This window comes from Malus domestica, chromosome 09 (assembly GCF_042453785.1).
Source record: "Malus domestica chromosome 09, GDT2T_hap1".
Taxonomy (NCBI): Eukaryota; Viridiplantae; Streptophyta; class Magnoliopsida; order Rosales; family Rosaceae; genus Malus; species Malus domestica.
Window position 1 is genome coordinate 9,249,733 of NC_091669.1, and position 18,438 is coordinate 9,268,170.

Genomic DNA, 18,438 nt, shown 5'->3' on the forward strand with positions numbered 1-18,438 from the left:
GTGTGTAAGTCTCACAATGCATCAACAATAATACGTCCACTCTACGTGAGAGATGGATTCTCAAATTTTCATCATTCACATAAATGTATCGAAAATAGTTATGTGTTCCATTTCATTGCCACATGGATGTGCAAGAAAGAAAATGAAAATTCAAACAACCGCAAACCAACCATGTGTGAACATGAATGTTAGTTGGCCGTGAAGTCGCTTTACATGTCAATTGGGTACATAGAAAAGCTAACTAAGAGTAATATGTAGACGAAAATGAAATGAAAATAATCATATCCAATCCATCATTTTTTGAAAAACTGATCATGTGACTAGCAATTTAAAATTTTACAGAAGGATTTCATACATATAAATGGAGTTTCTGGTCAACACCACAACATTATCGCTTCGATAGAGAGAGAGAGAGAGAGAGATATATGTATGAACATACATGGCTGTTTCACATACGGATAATCAAAACTTATTAACAAGGTCAACAATTTCATTTTGAATAATTGCGTTTAATCATAGAATAAATTGAATTGGTTATTGTAATGAATATTGATGCTCGGAAGTTGAATTAAGGAACAATGTGATGAAGATGACACATGCAGGTGTGATTGGTCAGTAGGTGGAGATGCTACGTGAAAATGATACTTTTGGCGACTCTAGAACAAGGCTCAGTGAAGACACTTCCTTGGCAACGCTCCTCAATCGAAGATTGTGGAGACTCTAGAACTAGGAAGTTTTGTAATGAAGTACTTTTGTTGATGCACGAAATTGGATTAACGTACGGTGTGGTGCAGTTAGTGAAAATATATTCATGGACATGAACGATTACATTCGAAAGAGAGTAGAGGTTATCCTTTATAAATGTGAAATTGGAGGAACTTTGTTGAGCTAACCAACGTGTGATTTGACTAGGCTTAATGTAATGTTGTCACTTGTTGCGTCGTGATGACTGGTCTCCAAGTTGAAGGAAATTCTCCTATTAGTTATATGAGCATATATATCCAATAAGTGGTTGCCACGTGTCGTGACTCCACTTGCATGGGGTTGGTTTGTGTGCTTTGGAAGAGATGCTTAAGTAGTGGGGATGCTTTGGTAGGTTCATAGTTCTTTTCAGGTGATTGGTGTTCAATAGTTTCAGGGCCAATTATATATAATACAAACAAACTTTGATTTTGCAAATAGCTAACCTAAAAGTTCTTCCTCACTCAGGAACTTCAGCAAATATTGTACATCGTAATCTTTCTTGTTTTACTTCTCTTAATCAGCAGTTTATGTGCTAGCATTCGGATCATCTTTTGACTTTTAATTTGGAAGCAAAAACTATAGATGTTAACATATAAACTAGAGTTGTAGGTGTGGCTCTGGATTGAAAGCAAGATTGTCTTATCCGAATTTTTTTTATAGAATTACTATGAAACATTCATGGAGACCTAGATATGGTCCCCTCCACGCTCACAGGCTCACAGCTCAAACATTCTTCAAGTTACACAGATCTCCAACACCAGTGCGTCAAGACAAAAACTTCTCAAACCCCCAAACACATTTTTATTTGAAACAAGTTATTAAGAATATCAAGGTTGTTCTCAATGTCTTGTAGTTAGGAACTAGGGTTTTCATACATGTGAAACTACTGCTTTATTGTACAGCTACCAACGTGCAAATGGGCGACAAGTGGCACCATCTTCGTTGCCCTTAGTTTATTTGTCGACTGCTTGCACAATATTTACTTTCGTTTTAATCTTCACGTTGATATTGGAGGTTCAAGGAAAATGGGGGAGAAAGATGAATTCAAGTGGTCCACAACGAAATATATGCATGGTTTGCTTAATGCTCATGGTCATAAAAAACTAATTAATGAAACAAGAGGTTGTAATTCTTAAAACGAATAATGATTCTCATCAAGGGAAACCTAAGTTGTAATTCTTAAAATGTATGCTGGAGGTTTTTGCTTTTAAATTGCATACTATTTTTCTTCTTCATCACACCGTTATTTATTTATGTCTCGTAATTTTCTTTTATACTCAATCGATTATAAATAAAATAAAAATGTGCATGAGAGGAAAATAGGCATGTGGAAATCACTTCTTGAATTAATAGGTTAATTAACCTTACAGTGGTAGCATTTTTCTCAAGGGTATATATATGTATGGTTACATATAAAACGCAAAGCTTGCATATATGTAAAATTCAACCCCTAATTAAGACATGATCATTTCATGGCATGGATGAAAGTCTAGGTCGGTCATACAAATCCCTCACACTCTCACACGCGATGCATGACGAATCATACTGGCTATAGGTTCACATGGTTAAGAATCTACACTCATCCAGTTGAGGTCTTTGCTTGCTTTCCCCTTTCAATACCACTTGTGGCATACCAAAAGGCATATTTAAGCAATGAAAGTGAATTTAACCCAGAAAAAGCATCAATCGATGATTCAGTTTGAGACGGCTGATGATTCAGTTTGATATGGCCGACTAAGGCCATTTCGTCCCACCGGCATATAGGCAAAAATGGGGCAAGCATGTATAGTTGGTAGAGATACATAGATGGCCCATATGGTTAAATCACACTTGAAAAATCATCATTAGTGCCACAACACCCAATAAACATAAAATTAAAGTATGAATAACTGTTAACACTAATAAAGCTATACGCATCACCAACACCAAGAATGTCAACATCATCTTATGATACTTATCTATCAAAACCAAAGATAAATTAATTATTAATTATTTATAAGTTTAATAATTATTTTCCTATTTGTTAATTATTAGGAAGAGTAATGCTAGGCAGACTAAATTTTAGAAATTAAATGATATGTAAGTTGATAATTGGTTTATTACTTAAACGTTGATAGACGTACTCATTTATATTGGTGACACATCATTTAGTTTCAAAATTTAATCCCTAAATTTAGTCTTCCTAGCATTACTCTACTAGGAAATTGAGTATATAAGGATTTGGTTTTACTACTAGAAGCAGTGTTAATGAATTTGATAATAGTGTACGTATATGTTTCTTTTCTATATTTACTTATGTTTTACAAGAATTTTCTTGCAATTTAAGTATAGGACTGAACATGGGATGTAGAGATCACCACAAAACAGCTATATATTGCCAGGTGATTCCCTGAATGGCATTTAATTCCAAATCGTTTTGACGAGGAAATGTAAGATCCATATGTATGCACATATATATATATGTCAGCCCCTCCTACCAATAGGTTTCAGAAGCCAAGGAACAAACCATGCATATTGGACGACAAACCATGCGTATTGGACACAAAGTGGACATATACTATTTGTCTCTAACTTTACTAGTTTAGTTGACAAACAACGCATGTTACACTAAACTTAAAATAAATTACAAGAGATGGATTCGAATTCAGGTGCAACATATATTGTTCTAGCCAACTTAACTAAACCCATGTTTGTATTAATTTAGTAATTTAATAAAACTATTTAGAGATCATACATGTCTAATAGAGGTGAATCATATTGCAGAAGATATCGCTTTTAATGTTTTCAGTCCATTTATCAACTAGGAATTATCTACCACATTTTCTTTCTTCTCTTTTTCCTTTTACGACTAAGTGATGACCATGTCTTTTTGTTTTAATTAGCCCCTTACCTGCTTAATCCAAATGACTTTGGTTGAGCTGGCACGGATGAAATAACTCCTTGCGCAACTGGCCCTGTAGCCACAGACTCGAATCTATGACTTGTTCATGAAGGCCACTAGCGTTAGACCAGCAGCCACTGATTTTGTGAGATTTTGCATGTCAGCTACTCTTTTGGGACTTTGCATGTTCAGTGTACATGCTTGATTCATGTTACTGCCCCAAGGCATGATTTGAGTGGTAGCTACTCTTCCTATAAATTGCTGCAAAAGAAAATGGTATCTGTTGATGAAGTCCCAGAAAAGTGTGAAAGCAATCTGCAAAAAGTGGGTGTTTTGAGTGAGCTTAGTTTGAACAAAGCAGCTGATCATCATCAAGAAAAACAAATTTCTGTGAATGCTGTTTGTGTGGCTGGTTTAGAGGAGAAAATGAGCATTATCTTTGATCAAAGTCAGGTACAGTACTTCCACTATCCATTAATCTTGGAGTTGATGAAGAGAGAAATATATACTAATCAATCTTGGTTCACTAATTTAATTATTAATAAGAGAATAATGTTAGATAAATTAATTTTTTAGACTACATTTACACATTATGTGTTGTGCAATAGAAAATAAGCATGCTAATTAAAACTTCGAAAACACTTAAACCCAGTTTTTTAGGTTTAATGGGGACTATTGGGAACTGTGTTCTGGGTCTGTGATGAGAGAACAACCCTTCAGAACTACAACTTCTCCATTTTTATAATAACAAAATACATAATATATTTGACTTCTCCTTACCTACTTGCTTCCTCTTTGCAAACTAGTTGAATTAATTTACTTGCTGCTGCCTCTTTCCTCAAATCTCAAAGCACAGATAACAGCTTAATTAGTTTCATATATACTTCCTTCCTGTTCATACATTTGTCATACAACTATTTATATCATCTGCAGTTTCTGCTTCAAATCCCCAATTCAACACTTTCCTTTTTAGGGTTTTGTTGAAAATATTTGAGTAAGGAAAGCCCAAAACTTTGAGCCTTTCATTTTTTTGCCCTATTTTGATTATTTTTTATTATTACAAAAGAGGATTTCGAACTCTAGATCTCTAGCCTATTAATTTCTACTTAGCACTCTACCCACTTTTGCTATTGGGCTAACTCCTGTGGCTTTTTCATTTTGATTTTTACCTACTATTTTTTTGCTTATACTGGAGTTAAAAACAGCAGACTACCAGCTTTCAGCAATATATAATTTTGTTTCCACAATTTACCCTTTAGTATTCTTCTGTACACATTTCTACCAACTTATATTTACTGTACAATATTCAAATCCAACAAAAGGGAAAGTTTTCTCTCCACTTACCCTAATTTTTCCTTCCAATAATTACTTGCTCAGGCTTGAGTAATTCATGGAGTTGAAAAACCTACTTGAAGATCAAATGCCTACGCCTTTGTGGTTCTTCAGATTCCCACGGCCATTGTTGCTTTTTCTTGCTCCATTCCTTGTATTGGTTGGATTAATGGGGTTTGGATTCCTCTCCATCTTCCTAACATCTATGGTGCTGATTTTCTCGACTGTTGTTTTCACATATTCCAAGCAAAAACCACTTCATCTGGTTGAGAATAAGTTAGCTGAAGAAAAAATGTTCATTCCTTGCTTGGAAGAAGTATCAAAACATCAAAGTGCTTCCCCACAAGAGAAGGATGCTCCAGAAGCACCACTGAGCTCACCAGATTTGATATCAGAAAGTGAATGCGTTGATCACCTATCAACCAGTGATGATTCTGAATTAGTAGGCTGGTCGTTTGGAGAAAATGTGACTCGGAGCCCCGATTTCTCAGACGGCTCAATTTCCGACGAGGATAGCCTCATCGAAATAGCCCTCCCGGGCGGATACTATGTCGATCACCAGGAGCATGACTCAGTGTTTAACCTGCAGCAGAAAATGCCAGGTTTGTCACACCAGTCCATTTTTAAGCAGCATACTCTATTGGAGCTCTTGGCTGAGATCAATGAGATGAATGAGGAAGAAAATTTGTTCGAAATCGACTTATCCATGGGATCCATCAAGTGTTCAAGGTTTGAGATTGAAGCTTGAGAGTTGCCTTTTTTTTTTTGTCAATTTTATGACCATTTTTATGTTTTTGATCCTCCATGGATTTGGTTGAAGATAAAGCTTAAAATTAGCATTCTGCTTATGTGCAATTGGCCACTTAGTGTTATATTGTTGTGCACAGTAGGCTGCTTCTGCTTTTTGACAAGCTTTGGATTCCCATCAAAGCACTTGTACTATGGCCCTTTTCTTTTCTCCTAATGCACACTAGTTAAAGTATTAAAAGTTTAATTGAAGGTTAAAAACATTTTATTTTGCTGGAATTCCCCTTGCTTTTCCTTTTCTTCTCAGCTTCTTTTTGCTGTCTCTGACTCTCTATGGCATCACTGGTCACCATTTTAGATCTCCTTTGATTGCTTTTGTGGATTCTGGAGGACAATATTTTCAGGATGAAGATTAATATCCTTTTGTTAAATCAATATAAATATACGTTAACTAGATATTGAGTTGACTATTAGCATCTATGCAATTACTGCATCAACAATTATCAATTATAAACTGGATCAGATCTTCAGACTAAGTATTATGAACTTGATCAGATCTTCAGACTAAGTATACTATATTATTATTGTGAACACAAGTATATTTGACAAGGTCTAGTTCTTAGTTGCCACGAGTTGAAGTCGTTATTACGGACATCGAAATATCGGTGAAATAAACATTCACTAACACATTAAGTTTTGACATGTCAGGGCTTACGTGACATGCACCATGTGTTTCACAAATCGTACATGGCACATAACTCATCAAAATTGGACAAGTTATCAAAAGAGACACGTGTCAACACTTGACGGAAATGAATCCATTGATTTTAATTTAAATTAAACAAAATTAATTTAAATCAAATGAAAATACCAAATTGGGGAAGATTGATTTATTTGATTAAATAAAATATTAATTGATGGAGTCAAATCACGAAACAAGCCACAAATCAAGTCTTGGTTCTTTTGTCAATTAATCAAGTCCACAATCAAGGTTAATTAATCAAGACTTGGAAAGCCTATGAATACGATGCTCCAAGACAAAGAAAAGGTCAGAAATTCATCCAAACGCCCAGACGCTCGAACTCCCAAACTTCCAAATTCCAAACACTCAGGACTCTAAAAACCTATGCTTTCTTTGTCACATCGGTGAAGAACCATCAAGCATCACTACACGTGCCAGTTTTTCCATGTCACAAGCCAAACCCTTGCGGCATCCATTTGTTCGAGATCAAGTCATTGCGACGCTTGGATCAACAATCCTACACATACATCCTACGAACCCGGAGATCGAATCAGAGGATCAAAGTTGTAATAGAGATTGTAACCCTACATTTATATTAATACAAAAACATTATTTTGTATCCGTGTTCTTGTTTGATTTGTTGCATGAATTTCTCGTTTATAGTTATTTTTGAGAGATATTATGATGGAAAAAGGGATCTTGCATATGCTTATAAGTAATTGGGCTACTCCCCATATTACCAATTTGTTTTATGGTGGAAGCTCAACTTCTTCATGGTATAGGCTGTCTAATGTGTGAAGCGCAGTGGCTACATGTGCTCCACATCACCTGATTGGTGTTGTTTACGTGCTAGACTTGAAAATTTGCCACGCGTAAGAGAGCTTGTTGAGAATGAATCTCACATTAATGGGAGGATGAATCTTGCATGTGCTTATAAGTAGTTAAGCTAATCTTCGTATTGTCAATTAATTTTATGGTAAAATCTCAACTTCTCGAATAATTACATGCATCAAAATGTATATTTCTTTCTATCTATCTCTTCTCATATCAAGTATCCAAGTATAACCTCTTTTCACCTTAGTTTTAATCGTGTTTCAAGTATATTCTATGGTCATTTGTTTTTAATTTGGCACATAGTGAAGAAGAGGCATGGATGCCCATATAGCACCTTATCCAAATTGATTCCTTCTCATCTCCTGCTAAACTTAGATCAGAAGCTTTGGAGCCTTAGACCTCTTTATCCTATCCACAAATAATATTTCTAAATTTTTCCTTTGATCATATAGTAAATGTTATGCTGATGCTATTGCTATAGCTATTATTGCTATTGCTATTATTGCTATTCTTGGTAAAAACTTTGCTTTTTAATTCGCCACTGTTTTAAAAAATTATTGTTAATTTGTTAATTAAAAGCTTGTATTAGATTTTAGATCGTATAATCTTTTTATCATTCACAAATTCCTCACTGATGAGTCCATATTATACTATATATTTTACTCTAATCTTAGTATTAATTTATTGATTTTTTTGGTAGAATTTTGATACTTTGTTATATATTTTCAATGTAGGACATTCGACTTCCTCTAGAGCAAAACGTAACCAAACGGATGAATTTTGGAGTGATTCTAATTCGAGGATGTTCGTGGGTCTTTCAAGACGATTGTGTCAAAATTCCAGATTTTTCTACCAAGCCGTTGACTGTGGCAAAGAAAAGAAGACACAGTGCGCAGCTTTCCCAAATTGACGTTTTTGGACGTTTTAAGTATTTTGGAGGTATTTTGAGGAAGATTCCTTCTGAGTATTTGTAGGGGACGTCTTTAGCTTTCAAAAGAGACATTTTGGGACCAAATTGGAGTTGATTTGGTCGGTCAAAAGTGTGATTTTCTGAGAAGTCCGAATTTTAGTTCAAATAGGAAACCTTTTATTTTCTGTTTTATCATTTAATTATGTTTCCTAGTTTTATTCTAAGACCTTTTCAAGGTAGGGTTTTATTTTCTAGTAGTATAAATAAGACTTTTTAGCCATTAGAAGAAAGTGAACGTACGTGGAGAATTTAGCTAGGCTTTGACGCTTTGTATTTTCAAGGTGTTTTCTATCCTTTTTCTATTTCAATAAAATTCCTTGTGTTTTATGGTTGTTCGTAACTAATTTACGTTTGCTAAGGTGATGGCTTGAGCCTTAGCATGAATATGTAGTTTTTATTTAATTGCTTATGATATTATACATGCATACTTTGAATTATTAATCACTATGCTTTAAACTGTTTCTATATCTTAATGCTTAGCTACCATTAGGATGTTTAGATAAGTAATCAGATGCAATTTGATCGAAATACCACCGGGGAATTGAGTATTGCTTCTTGTGATTGATAGTTGTAATTTCACCTAGGATGAATACCATGTCTTAGGGGTTGCATGGTTTTTCAAAGGGTTTTCACAAAGCGTAATGAGTCATGCATGTTTATATTTGATCTGAATACCATGGACAGATTGCATGTTTGATATACGTTATAGCTTGAATACCACGAGTAGAATATGCATTAGGAAAACCTAACATTCAAAGTGGCATGGGTAATTTATAAGTAATTAGTAAATCTACATAGGATTGTTTAGAGGACGGCGGAACCCTAGACTTTTACAATTTGGTTTTCAAAACGTTTTCCTTTGTCTTCTTTACTTTGCTAATTTCTTTATTCATTTTAATTAAATTCGTTTTTATTATTTTTAAATTCAAAATCAACCTCTTCCAATCTTTGTTTTCAAATAGTTAATTAAGAATTAGTTTAAGCATAAATTATTCATTCAATCCCTGTGAAAAATGACATTGCTTGAGCCGTTTATACTACAACTACCCTGTTCTCTTGCAAGTATTTTTAAGTGTTTTTATTCTTATTTTTGCAGGCTATAGAAATACCTATCACTCACATACTCTAATGCTTTTAACATTTTATTATGAGAATGTATTGATTTTGAGCCGTTTATACTACAACTACATTGTTCTCTTGCAAATATTTTTAAGTGTTTTTATTCCTATTGTTGCAGGCTGTAGAAATATCACTCACATACTCTAATGCTTTTAACATTTTATTATGAGAATGTGTTGATTTTGGTGCCATAGTCGAGCTCAAAAGATGACGATATTTGATCGTAATGAAAAACCAACTGGTTAAAAGAAGATATGAGACCATCTTTAACATTTTAACAAGTACAACTCGATTAGATGTTAAATCAGATTTGGATAAAACATAAACACGTATTCAATAATAACTTAGTTGAGAAACCATTGAAAATAAGAATTTTTCGTGCATAAAAATAAATGATATATCGTCACTTAATATTACGGTAATTGTATCTTGTAAATGAGAAGTTTTAGGTTCAAGTCTTACCAAAGACGAATTTGAATTACATTATTACTAGTCTATTGTGAGGCTAAGTCCACATCTTTTTCTTTAGTGTAGATAATATCATTTTATTCAAAAATAAGAAATAAAAAATTGTCCATATATTTTGTTGGAAAAGATGACATCTACACATTAGCCACGACTTTCACTAACGGCTAAGGCAAAACTACGTCTGCGATCAGGTAGATTCAACGCTATAAATTTTACTCACTTTTCAATTTGTTGGACTCACAATCGTTGATTCGTATGGACTATAGACAAATGGAAAGGGATGCAATATTAGAAGGGGTGTTGTTTGATATGGACTGTATAGCTATGGATTTTCACTTTGTAAAGTTGGGGTTTGTTCCGCCGGATGGAAACTTTGCTTTTCATGAGGTGATTTCATTTGCTACCAAGCATGGTGGCAAACTCCTTTGGGATGAGATTGGCCGGAATTTTTTTTTTAATATTCTGGCAACTGAAGTAAACTTTGTTACTCGGCTTTAATAAATTTCTATTTTTTTTGACAAACACAAACCAAAAAAAAAAAAAAAAAAAAGTTCGACTCGGCTACAGCCTGGAGTTAAAGGCGCAGCGGCCGGCTGAAGAATCTCAAAACAGACAGTGGCTTACGTGTCAATTTCACATCCGTCCAGATCACAGTCCCACGCCCTAATCCAACAACCCAAAAACCCCCCACCTAACCCACAACTTATCAAGAAACAAACGGTACAAAAATATCCACGTGTCGCGGCGGATGCGTTATTACACCGCCAGATCGAACGGACACCAGCGTCTGTCTGTCTGTCTCTCTCTCTCTCTCTCTCTCGCGCCTCGCCCCGACGACGAAGCCCTCCGAAACTGCCGGAATGGCCGATTCGGACAACGACTCCGGAGGTCCCAACGACAGAAGCCAAGCTCAGAGCGGAGAGCTGTCGGCGCGTGAGCAGGACCGCTTCCTTCCGATCGCGAACGTGAGCCGGATCATGAAGAAGGCGCTGCCGGCGAACGCGAAGATATCGAAGGACGCGAAGGAGACGGTGCAGGAGTGCGTGTCGGAGTTCATCAGCTTCGTCACCGGAGAGGCCTCCGACAAGTGCCAGAGGGAGAAGAGGAAGACGATCAACGGCGACGATTTGCTATGGGCGATGACGACGTTGGGGTTCGAGGAGTACGTGGAGCCGCTCAAGATTTATTTGCAAAAGTATCGGGAGATGGAGGGCGAGAAGAGCACTATGGGCGGCGGTGGCAGAGAGAAAGATAGTAGCAGCGGAGGCGGCGGTGCGGCCTCTGGTGGTGGCGGAGGCGGCGGTATCAGCTCTGGGATAAGTGGGGGTGGGTATAACGGGGGGTATGGTGGAATGGTGATGATGGGTCATCATAACCATCATCAGGGACACGTGAGGGGTTCTGGTGGAGGGTATCAGCAGAACCATATGGCTATGGGAGGTGGAGGGGGTAGGAAGAGTGGTGGTTCAAGTGGTGATGGTAACGGTGGAGCTTCAGTCGTGAGGTGACTACTCTCGTGTCAAAGGCAGGTGCTTTTCTTGGTGGAGTTAATTAATTAATAAGTATGCTGATGATAATTACTAATTAGTGTTGATCTTAATTTAGATGGTCAACTTTTTTTTGTGTTTTATTATATACATGGAGAGAGACTTTCATAGAACAATTGCATCAACACTATAACGTTCCAAATCACTAATGACTATGAACTCGTTCCATCTAAGTCATCGTCCTACTTGCATGTAATTGTAATTGTGCATGTAAGTGTAATTGTGGGAAAGGAAGATTATAGAGCTAAGTACAAATGTATTTACCTAAAGCTAATTGAGAGAGAGAGAAGAAAAGGTGTGTGATTGTAATTGTAACATTGTATCATGTAGGGAGCTGAGCTTCTTTAATTTCATTGTTTTCATAAACCACAATTTAGTTGTTGGATATTTGGTTGGTTCTAAAGTCTAATCTGTTTTATAATTAAAATCCATTTCATGGGATTTGTTTGCATGGAAATGGCTTTGTATTTGTTTTCCATAGAGGAAAGGCTACTTTGAACAATGACCCAAATACTAGGCACTCTGTGTACCAAATATAGAAACATCCTATATATGTACTTGTTTCCACAATTGAGTATTTCGTGGCTGTACAAAGACATAGTGTCTCCTTCACACTTACTTGCACAATTGTCTTTCCTGAACGATACCTTCACCAAAACCCATGTGGAGTATGTTGAGAATGAATCTCATGTTGATGGCAGAAGGGACACTGCATAGCTTATAAGTAAGTTGAGTTACTGCTCATATTATTACTTGATTTTATGTTAGAACCTCAACTTTCTTCAAAATGTGACTATATGCAATTTAGGATGACTTGCATATAACTCAAGTAATGGACGCTTGTCCTCGCCTATTTACGAAAAATTCAACTATATTTCAAAGTATCTATAGAATACCCTGGGCATACTAGAAAGTCCTGCCTATATATATTGTTTTCAATGGATCCTTGTGCCTTGGTTGTGCTTCTATGTTAAGACATGTCGAGCCCTGGTAGTAGTGCTTCTAAGTCATTCGTTCCGTCCATCATGCTAACTAGTAGTGATAGATGAATTGGGGTTTCAAGAGGGTGTAGTCAAATTCGGATTTGAAAGGATTTTAAATCTTTTTTTAAGAGGTAGATTTTGTTAAGATTTGTAGAATCTGGATCTCATTTCAGGATTCTGATGGATTTCTTTTGTGGAGTTTGATCGGTTTTTTATATTTTTGCCCTTTTTTCACACAAAAAACAAAACAATAAAATAATAATTGAACGTGAAACTGCTACCAATCCCTGCGTGACGTCTCATCAACAAGAGAGGAAGGAAAGACCGAATCAGAAAAAGCAAAAGTGTTTCCCATGTTTATGCAGAAGCCAAACAAGCAGAAGCTCTAAATGCACTTCTAACTCGGTAATTGATATGCATCCAAACTTCCAAAGTCCAAATGCTCATTAGACAAGACGGCTCCCGACCGAAAATTTGAAATATTCCTATTCTACCAGGTGATGGCGGCGTAGGAGACATCTGTTTAGAAAATTATGGAGGAGTGCAATCCGGTCGTATATATGCTCATTGGACCAACGCAGTAAAATTTTATAAAAATTTGAAGGGAGACTGGAGAGATCGCGGTGGTGCTGCTGGGAGGAGGGGTGACGAGTGGATGTGGGTTAGGTGATGGTGGCTGATGTGGACAACCGCCGATAAGGTTGGGTGGGAGAATTTGAGATTCCAATGAAGTATTTGGGGAAGGGTGGACTTAACTAAAATTCACCAAAATCCACAATCTAACGAAATCTCATCAAATCTGCAACTTTAACTACACCTAAATTTGTATGCACTTGCTTAAAGTCCACCAAATTCCTGTTTGGCTACAGATGGGTTTACATGGACTTTAAAAAAGGTAATGCAAGTAGACTAACTTTTTAAGGAAAATTAATGAAAAAGCTTTGAAAACTTTGAGTTTTAACGATAAGGACAAAATAAAAGGTAAAGTGAATAGTACCCAGTTTGATTTTTTTGTGTAAAAATGTGGTTTTTCGTGAAGGTGAACAGTACCGCGGACTTTTCGTTAAAACTCCCAACTTTTTAAGGTAATGTTAGGTAAACCAACTCTTTAACTAAATTTACAAACCAACTGATGTGTCATAAACAGTGGCAGAGCTAGAAATTCATGCCAGGAGGGGCCTGAAAGAAATTAGAAAAAAAATTAGTAATATCATGGAAAATTTGAATCAAACAAGAGTGATGGAGCTTTAAAATTTGTATGAAAAAAATTAGTATTGAGAGATGTCATAGTAAATAGAACTTGTGTTGACATCTAATGCAACATTGATAATAACGTTATAACTAGTTGTTTAGGCCCAAAATATTGGTTTGGGCCGAGATTTATTCTCGGCCCGGAAGGCCTTACGAAAAGGTTATTGTGGATCGTTTAGTTCATGGGCTTTCCAACCTAGGTCGGTCAAGTCATGCTGCGAGATGAGTAACTGAATCTTGGCGCAATAAGGAGTCTCGGCAAGATATGGATATTGATAACCTGGAAGTGAATCCGGCTTGATAAAGGACTGGGTTCAAAGTTATAGTGAAAATAGGACTGGTCGAGATGGTGTTTGATTAGAAGAAGAAATCCTTATCCGAGTACGGTTCTAACTTGATCTAGAAAGTACCTGATGCTATAAATAGAGAGGGTTGTGCATTGTTTAAACCCCCTCAAATTCAACACACAACTGCCCTGCGTAAATTTTCTCAACAACTTTGAGATTTTTTCCTTTTCTTTTTTCGCTGACACACCTTTAGTTTGGATAAACAGCACTGTGAAGGCAACCGGTGATATCTTCAGTCGGCATAGATAGCATTGTCACCGTAGAACCAGCCGGTCTCGCAGCATCTTCAGTCGGCATAGATAGCACTGCGTCGAGGGTGACTGGTTATCTATCCAAGTCTCGGTCGAAAAGGATTCCCGAATCCTTATTGGTCGAGGTCATTTCATTAGCCTTCTCGGCGAAGTGAGGTGTTACAGTTTATTAGGCTCGGCACATTGCACACCGAGTTAGTTTATGATTAGATACTCTCAAGTGGGATTTAGAGTTCGGCATTCCGATGGTCGAACCACGTTTATTGTTAAGACGTATATCTGCTTCGAGTACTTGTGCCCTTACACTTTGGTGTCGATTCGGCGTGAGTTTACTCTGACAAATACCATCACTGTGACCGAATTTGACGACTACGATTTGTGAACTTCGTAATAATAGTGGCCTTATCTTCAGGTTCGAAAACCTAAGAGGCCGAGATGTGTTCTTTCCTCGGTCGCAATTGCAAGACGCAGAAGTCGGTCTCGCACTCAACACAACATCAGCATATTTTTATTCCTCGGTCGAAGCTCGGCCGACGAGTTGGCACGTCCCGTATTCAACCGAATGACGTAGTTAGCTCATAGATTACTCGGCTTGCGCGCCACGTAAGCTTGGTAGTTTTTAGGGTCAACATTTTGGCATGCCTAGTGGGACCCAGTGTTAAACTACGAAGTTTATGCCAATTGAAACGCGATCGGTTAAAAAGAAAACAGCTATGGGAAAATTAACAACCGATTTGCCAATTCAGAACATGGGACAAAGTGTATCATAGGCACAGAATCCCCTTGGTGCCATGACACCTGAGTCCAATAGCGCGACTTGCCGAGAAAATGAAGTTGGTCTCGGCGGTCAGCTTTGCAGTCTAGAAATCCCTAACAAAAACACATGCGTTCTCAATGAATGGATAGTGGAAGTCTGTGATGAGAATGGTGGTGAAAGCTCTGATCCACCAACAAGATCGTTTCTTCGAAGACGACTTTACGAACAGTCTAGGGCGGTTGAACAGACATTTAGTCGAGGAATCGATAAACTGCACAACGGGATACGCAGTAACAGTGAGGTACAAAATAGATTGCTTGAGATACTGGTTAGCAAGGTCTGTGACGACAGGTCATTAGATCTTTCCCGACAATTGCCACCAAGGAATAATCTGTTGCTAATAGTACAGGCCGAGCAAATTCCTACTCGGCTCAAGCCAATTGACTTAGAAAAAAAAGGAGGATCGAGTAGCAGAACAGATGGACCCGACCAGAGAGTGGAAGTAACTTTCGTCGATATAACCGAGGTCCAGCGGATGATTGATTCGGCCATGAAAAAGGGGCCGAAGTTCCCTAAATTCATCCATCCATATCCAGCTTACGTGGAACGGTTTGAATATCCTAAAGGTTTCAAAATTCCAGATTTTAGTCTTTTCGCTAGAGAATCGTTTTTATCCTCGTTAGAACATGTGGCTCGTTTCACCGCGCTATGTGGAGATGTCAACAATGATTTTCACAAGCTGCGACTGTTTAACTTTTCATTGACAGGTTCAGCATTTGCTTGGTATATCAACCTTCCACCTAATTACATCCAAAGCTGGGAGGAATTGGTCGAGAGATTTCACGAGCAATTTTATCGGCCAGGGATGGAAATGTCAGTTTCTTCGTTAGCAAGGATGGCTTAAGCAGCTGATGAGTCACCAATTGATTATCTTACCAGATTTAAATCGGCCAGGAATTGGTGCCGAGTACCTTTCCTTGAAGTCAAGTTTGTTAGACTTGCTTTGAACGGACTCGATGTAGAATACAAGAAGAAATTTTTGAGGGCAAACTTTCGGGATATGTATGAATTAGCCCAGCATGTCGAGCAATATGGCTATTTGATCCGAGAAGAGAAGATGTCGAAACCCCCCATCTCGAGGGACGATTTACAAAAACCCTACGGTCAATTACGCGTCAACCAAATGTGAGGAATCTTATTACGTCAGCGTGGATGCGGCCAAGATAGTAATAGATAAACCATACGTGTGCAAGGCATTGACTCAAATTAATTCTAAGGAGGTTAAAACCCGCTCGGCCACTGAAGAAACAGCAAAAACATCAAAAGTTTATACCTTTGATATCACAAAGGCCGAAGCAATTTTTGATCAATTGCTATCAGCGAAGATCATTAAACTTCAGCCAGGGCATAATATTCCCAAGGCCGAAGAACTTAAAGGAATGACATATTGCAAATACCATAACTCGACAAAGCATGCAACAAACAATTGTGTCATATTTCGTGGTGATATCCAAAGCTGAATTGACAAAGGCAAGTTAAATTTTCCTGAAAAACGCATGACAGTTAACACGGATCCATTCACTTCAGCGACAGTCGACATGGTAGACGCCCGTTTGCCTTAGAGCAAAGGAAAAGAGAAGGTCGAATTTGCCCTAATACAACACATTCGAAAGCAAAGCTCCCAGCCTCGACTCAAGATCGACCTATTTTCCAATGCACCACTTACCAAGCTCTCAGGACCGGCCATAGTTGAACCAATGTCAAACTACAACGACGAAGAAAATGGCGGGCTAATAGTACCACATATCCTAAAGAAAGGTTCCCAACCTCGACTCAAGATCGACTTGTTTTCTAATGCACCACCCACCGAACTTTCAGGACCTGCCATAGTCGAGTCCATGTCAGACTCCAGTGAAGATGGAAATGGTGGGCCGATAGTTCTGTGTAGCAATTGTAAGGCACGCATTGTATTAACCGAGCCTAAGAGGAAACTGCCTCCGATGCAGATGTTGACATCACAACACTAATCGATAATTACAGCAAAACCTTCAAAGGAACCTAGTGAAGGCCAGTGCTAGAAAGTATTCGACAGGCTCGGCTCAAGCAAATAGACAGATGGTCCTACATCGATCAGACGACGCCTTGATTTTGACGCATCATTTTACAACGAGGATTATTATTCCCGCAATTCCAGTAGTTCGAGCTCATCAGCAAATCAAAAAACCTTCAGGCCACCTGAACCACGTGACTAACGTTGGTATAGCTATAATTCTCCCACCAGCATGTATACCGCGCTCTCTAAATCTCAGAAACTTCGACGTCAGCGTATAGATTGCTTGGCTCGACAGCAAGCGGCCCAACCTGTTTCAACCACTAAATGGCAGCCGAAAGAGACTGCAGGAAGCGGAGATGATCGGCCAACCCCAACAATCATGGCTGAATTACAAGGGCAGAAGGAAACTAATTGGGACTTTGAAACTACCATTGAAGCAGTCGAGAAGCGCATTAAACTTCTTCTTCGGCCAGGGGAAATAAAAGATCGTTTTGAGCAATTTAAGAAAGAGGCCGAAAGCCAACTGCCCCCGTTACCTTTGAAAGAACCACTAATCAGAGTTAGGATGAATCTGCACCCCCCATTCATCAGCGAATCATTAGAATATATGAAAGAGTTTCACAAGAAATATTCCGCCAATGACTTGTATGGGTTGCCCAAGGCCTTCTAAGAAGCTCTTGACCTGTCATTAACTTGCCCCGATGCTGAGCAGATCATCTAAAAACCACCGATCCAGCAATAAAAGCTAGATTCCAGCACATTCGAGAGGCTAGGGTTCTTGGCTTCGAGGTCGACCCATACACGGATATTGACACAGCCGAACTCTCTTTTTCTCTTGAAGACCTTCAACATCTTCGATATCACTTCGAAGTTTTTTCGGCTGTCTCCTTGTTCGGTTTAACGGTCGATGAGACGGAGCAGGTGGCACTTCTGGACGCTTACTTGGACACCAGGAATGCCCGTATCGCCTAAAGTCTGACACCAGATGCATGCAAGCCTGAGGACGACAATCAACAGGATACAGCGTCAGATTGTGTGGCACAAGCACCTGAATATGTTAAGACACACAGCGAGCCGGCCGTGAATACTCCAACACACGATGATACAGTCCTCACCACTCCGGAAGATGACGACCAAGATCTAATGGGCCCTTCAGTCCTTGAAAATATGGAAATCAACATGGTCCATGTTCTTCTTGCCAAATTTCAGCTGACTACGCACCAACCAAGTTCCTTAGACGGTGATGTGGTCACCGAGGAGGCAACACAAGTTGATTTCGTCATTACTACTTAAGACGAGTCAACTAACAGCGACGATAAACTTAAAACAACCTTGGATATTCTGTTTCCCCGTTCTTCCTCGACTAATCTTCAACATTTAAAATCGCTGTATGTCACGGCCCATATTGAAGG

General features: G+C 38.2%; 1 protein-coding gene and 2 long non-coding RNA genes across 3 annotated transcripts; 2 read left to right on the plus strand and 1 right to left on the minus strand.

Moving 5' to 3' along the window:
• Window positions 1–3,277: 3,277 nt before the first annotated feature.
• Window positions 3,278–5,109, minus strand: LOC139188288 (uncharacterized). The gene is made up of 2 exons (XR_011571636.1): window positions 4,970–5,109; window positions 3,278–3,940 (listed from the first exon to the last, which is right to left on the minus strand). It is a non-coding gene; the product is annotated as an uncharacterized lncRNA (long non-coding RNA).
• LOC103442998 (uncharacterized) lies at window positions 3,934–5,972 on the plus strand. Its single transcript, XR_011571635.1, has 2 exons — window positions 3,934–4,078; window positions 5,003–5,972. It is a non-coding gene; the product is annotated as an uncharacterized lncRNA (long non-coding RNA).
• A 4,606-nt stretch (window positions 5,973–10,578) lies between these two features.
• Window positions 10,579–11,787, plus strand: LOC103421701 (nuclear transcription factor Y subunit B-3). The gene has a single exon (XM_008359739.4). The coding sequence runs from the start codon at window positions 10,698–10,700 to the stop codon at window positions 11,343–11,345; it is 648 nt and encodes a 215-aa protein (XP_008357961.4). The 5' UTR covers window positions 10,579–10,697; the 3' UTR covers window positions 11,346–11,787.
• The last annotated feature ends 6,651 nt before the right edge of the window (window positions 11,788–18,438 follow it).

What these genes read in the sequence shown, in the direction of transcription:
- LOC103421701 (XM_008359739.4), top strand. Translation starts at nt 10,698, where the DNA reads ATGGCCGATTCGGACAACGACTCCGGAGGTCCCAACGACAGAAGCCAA.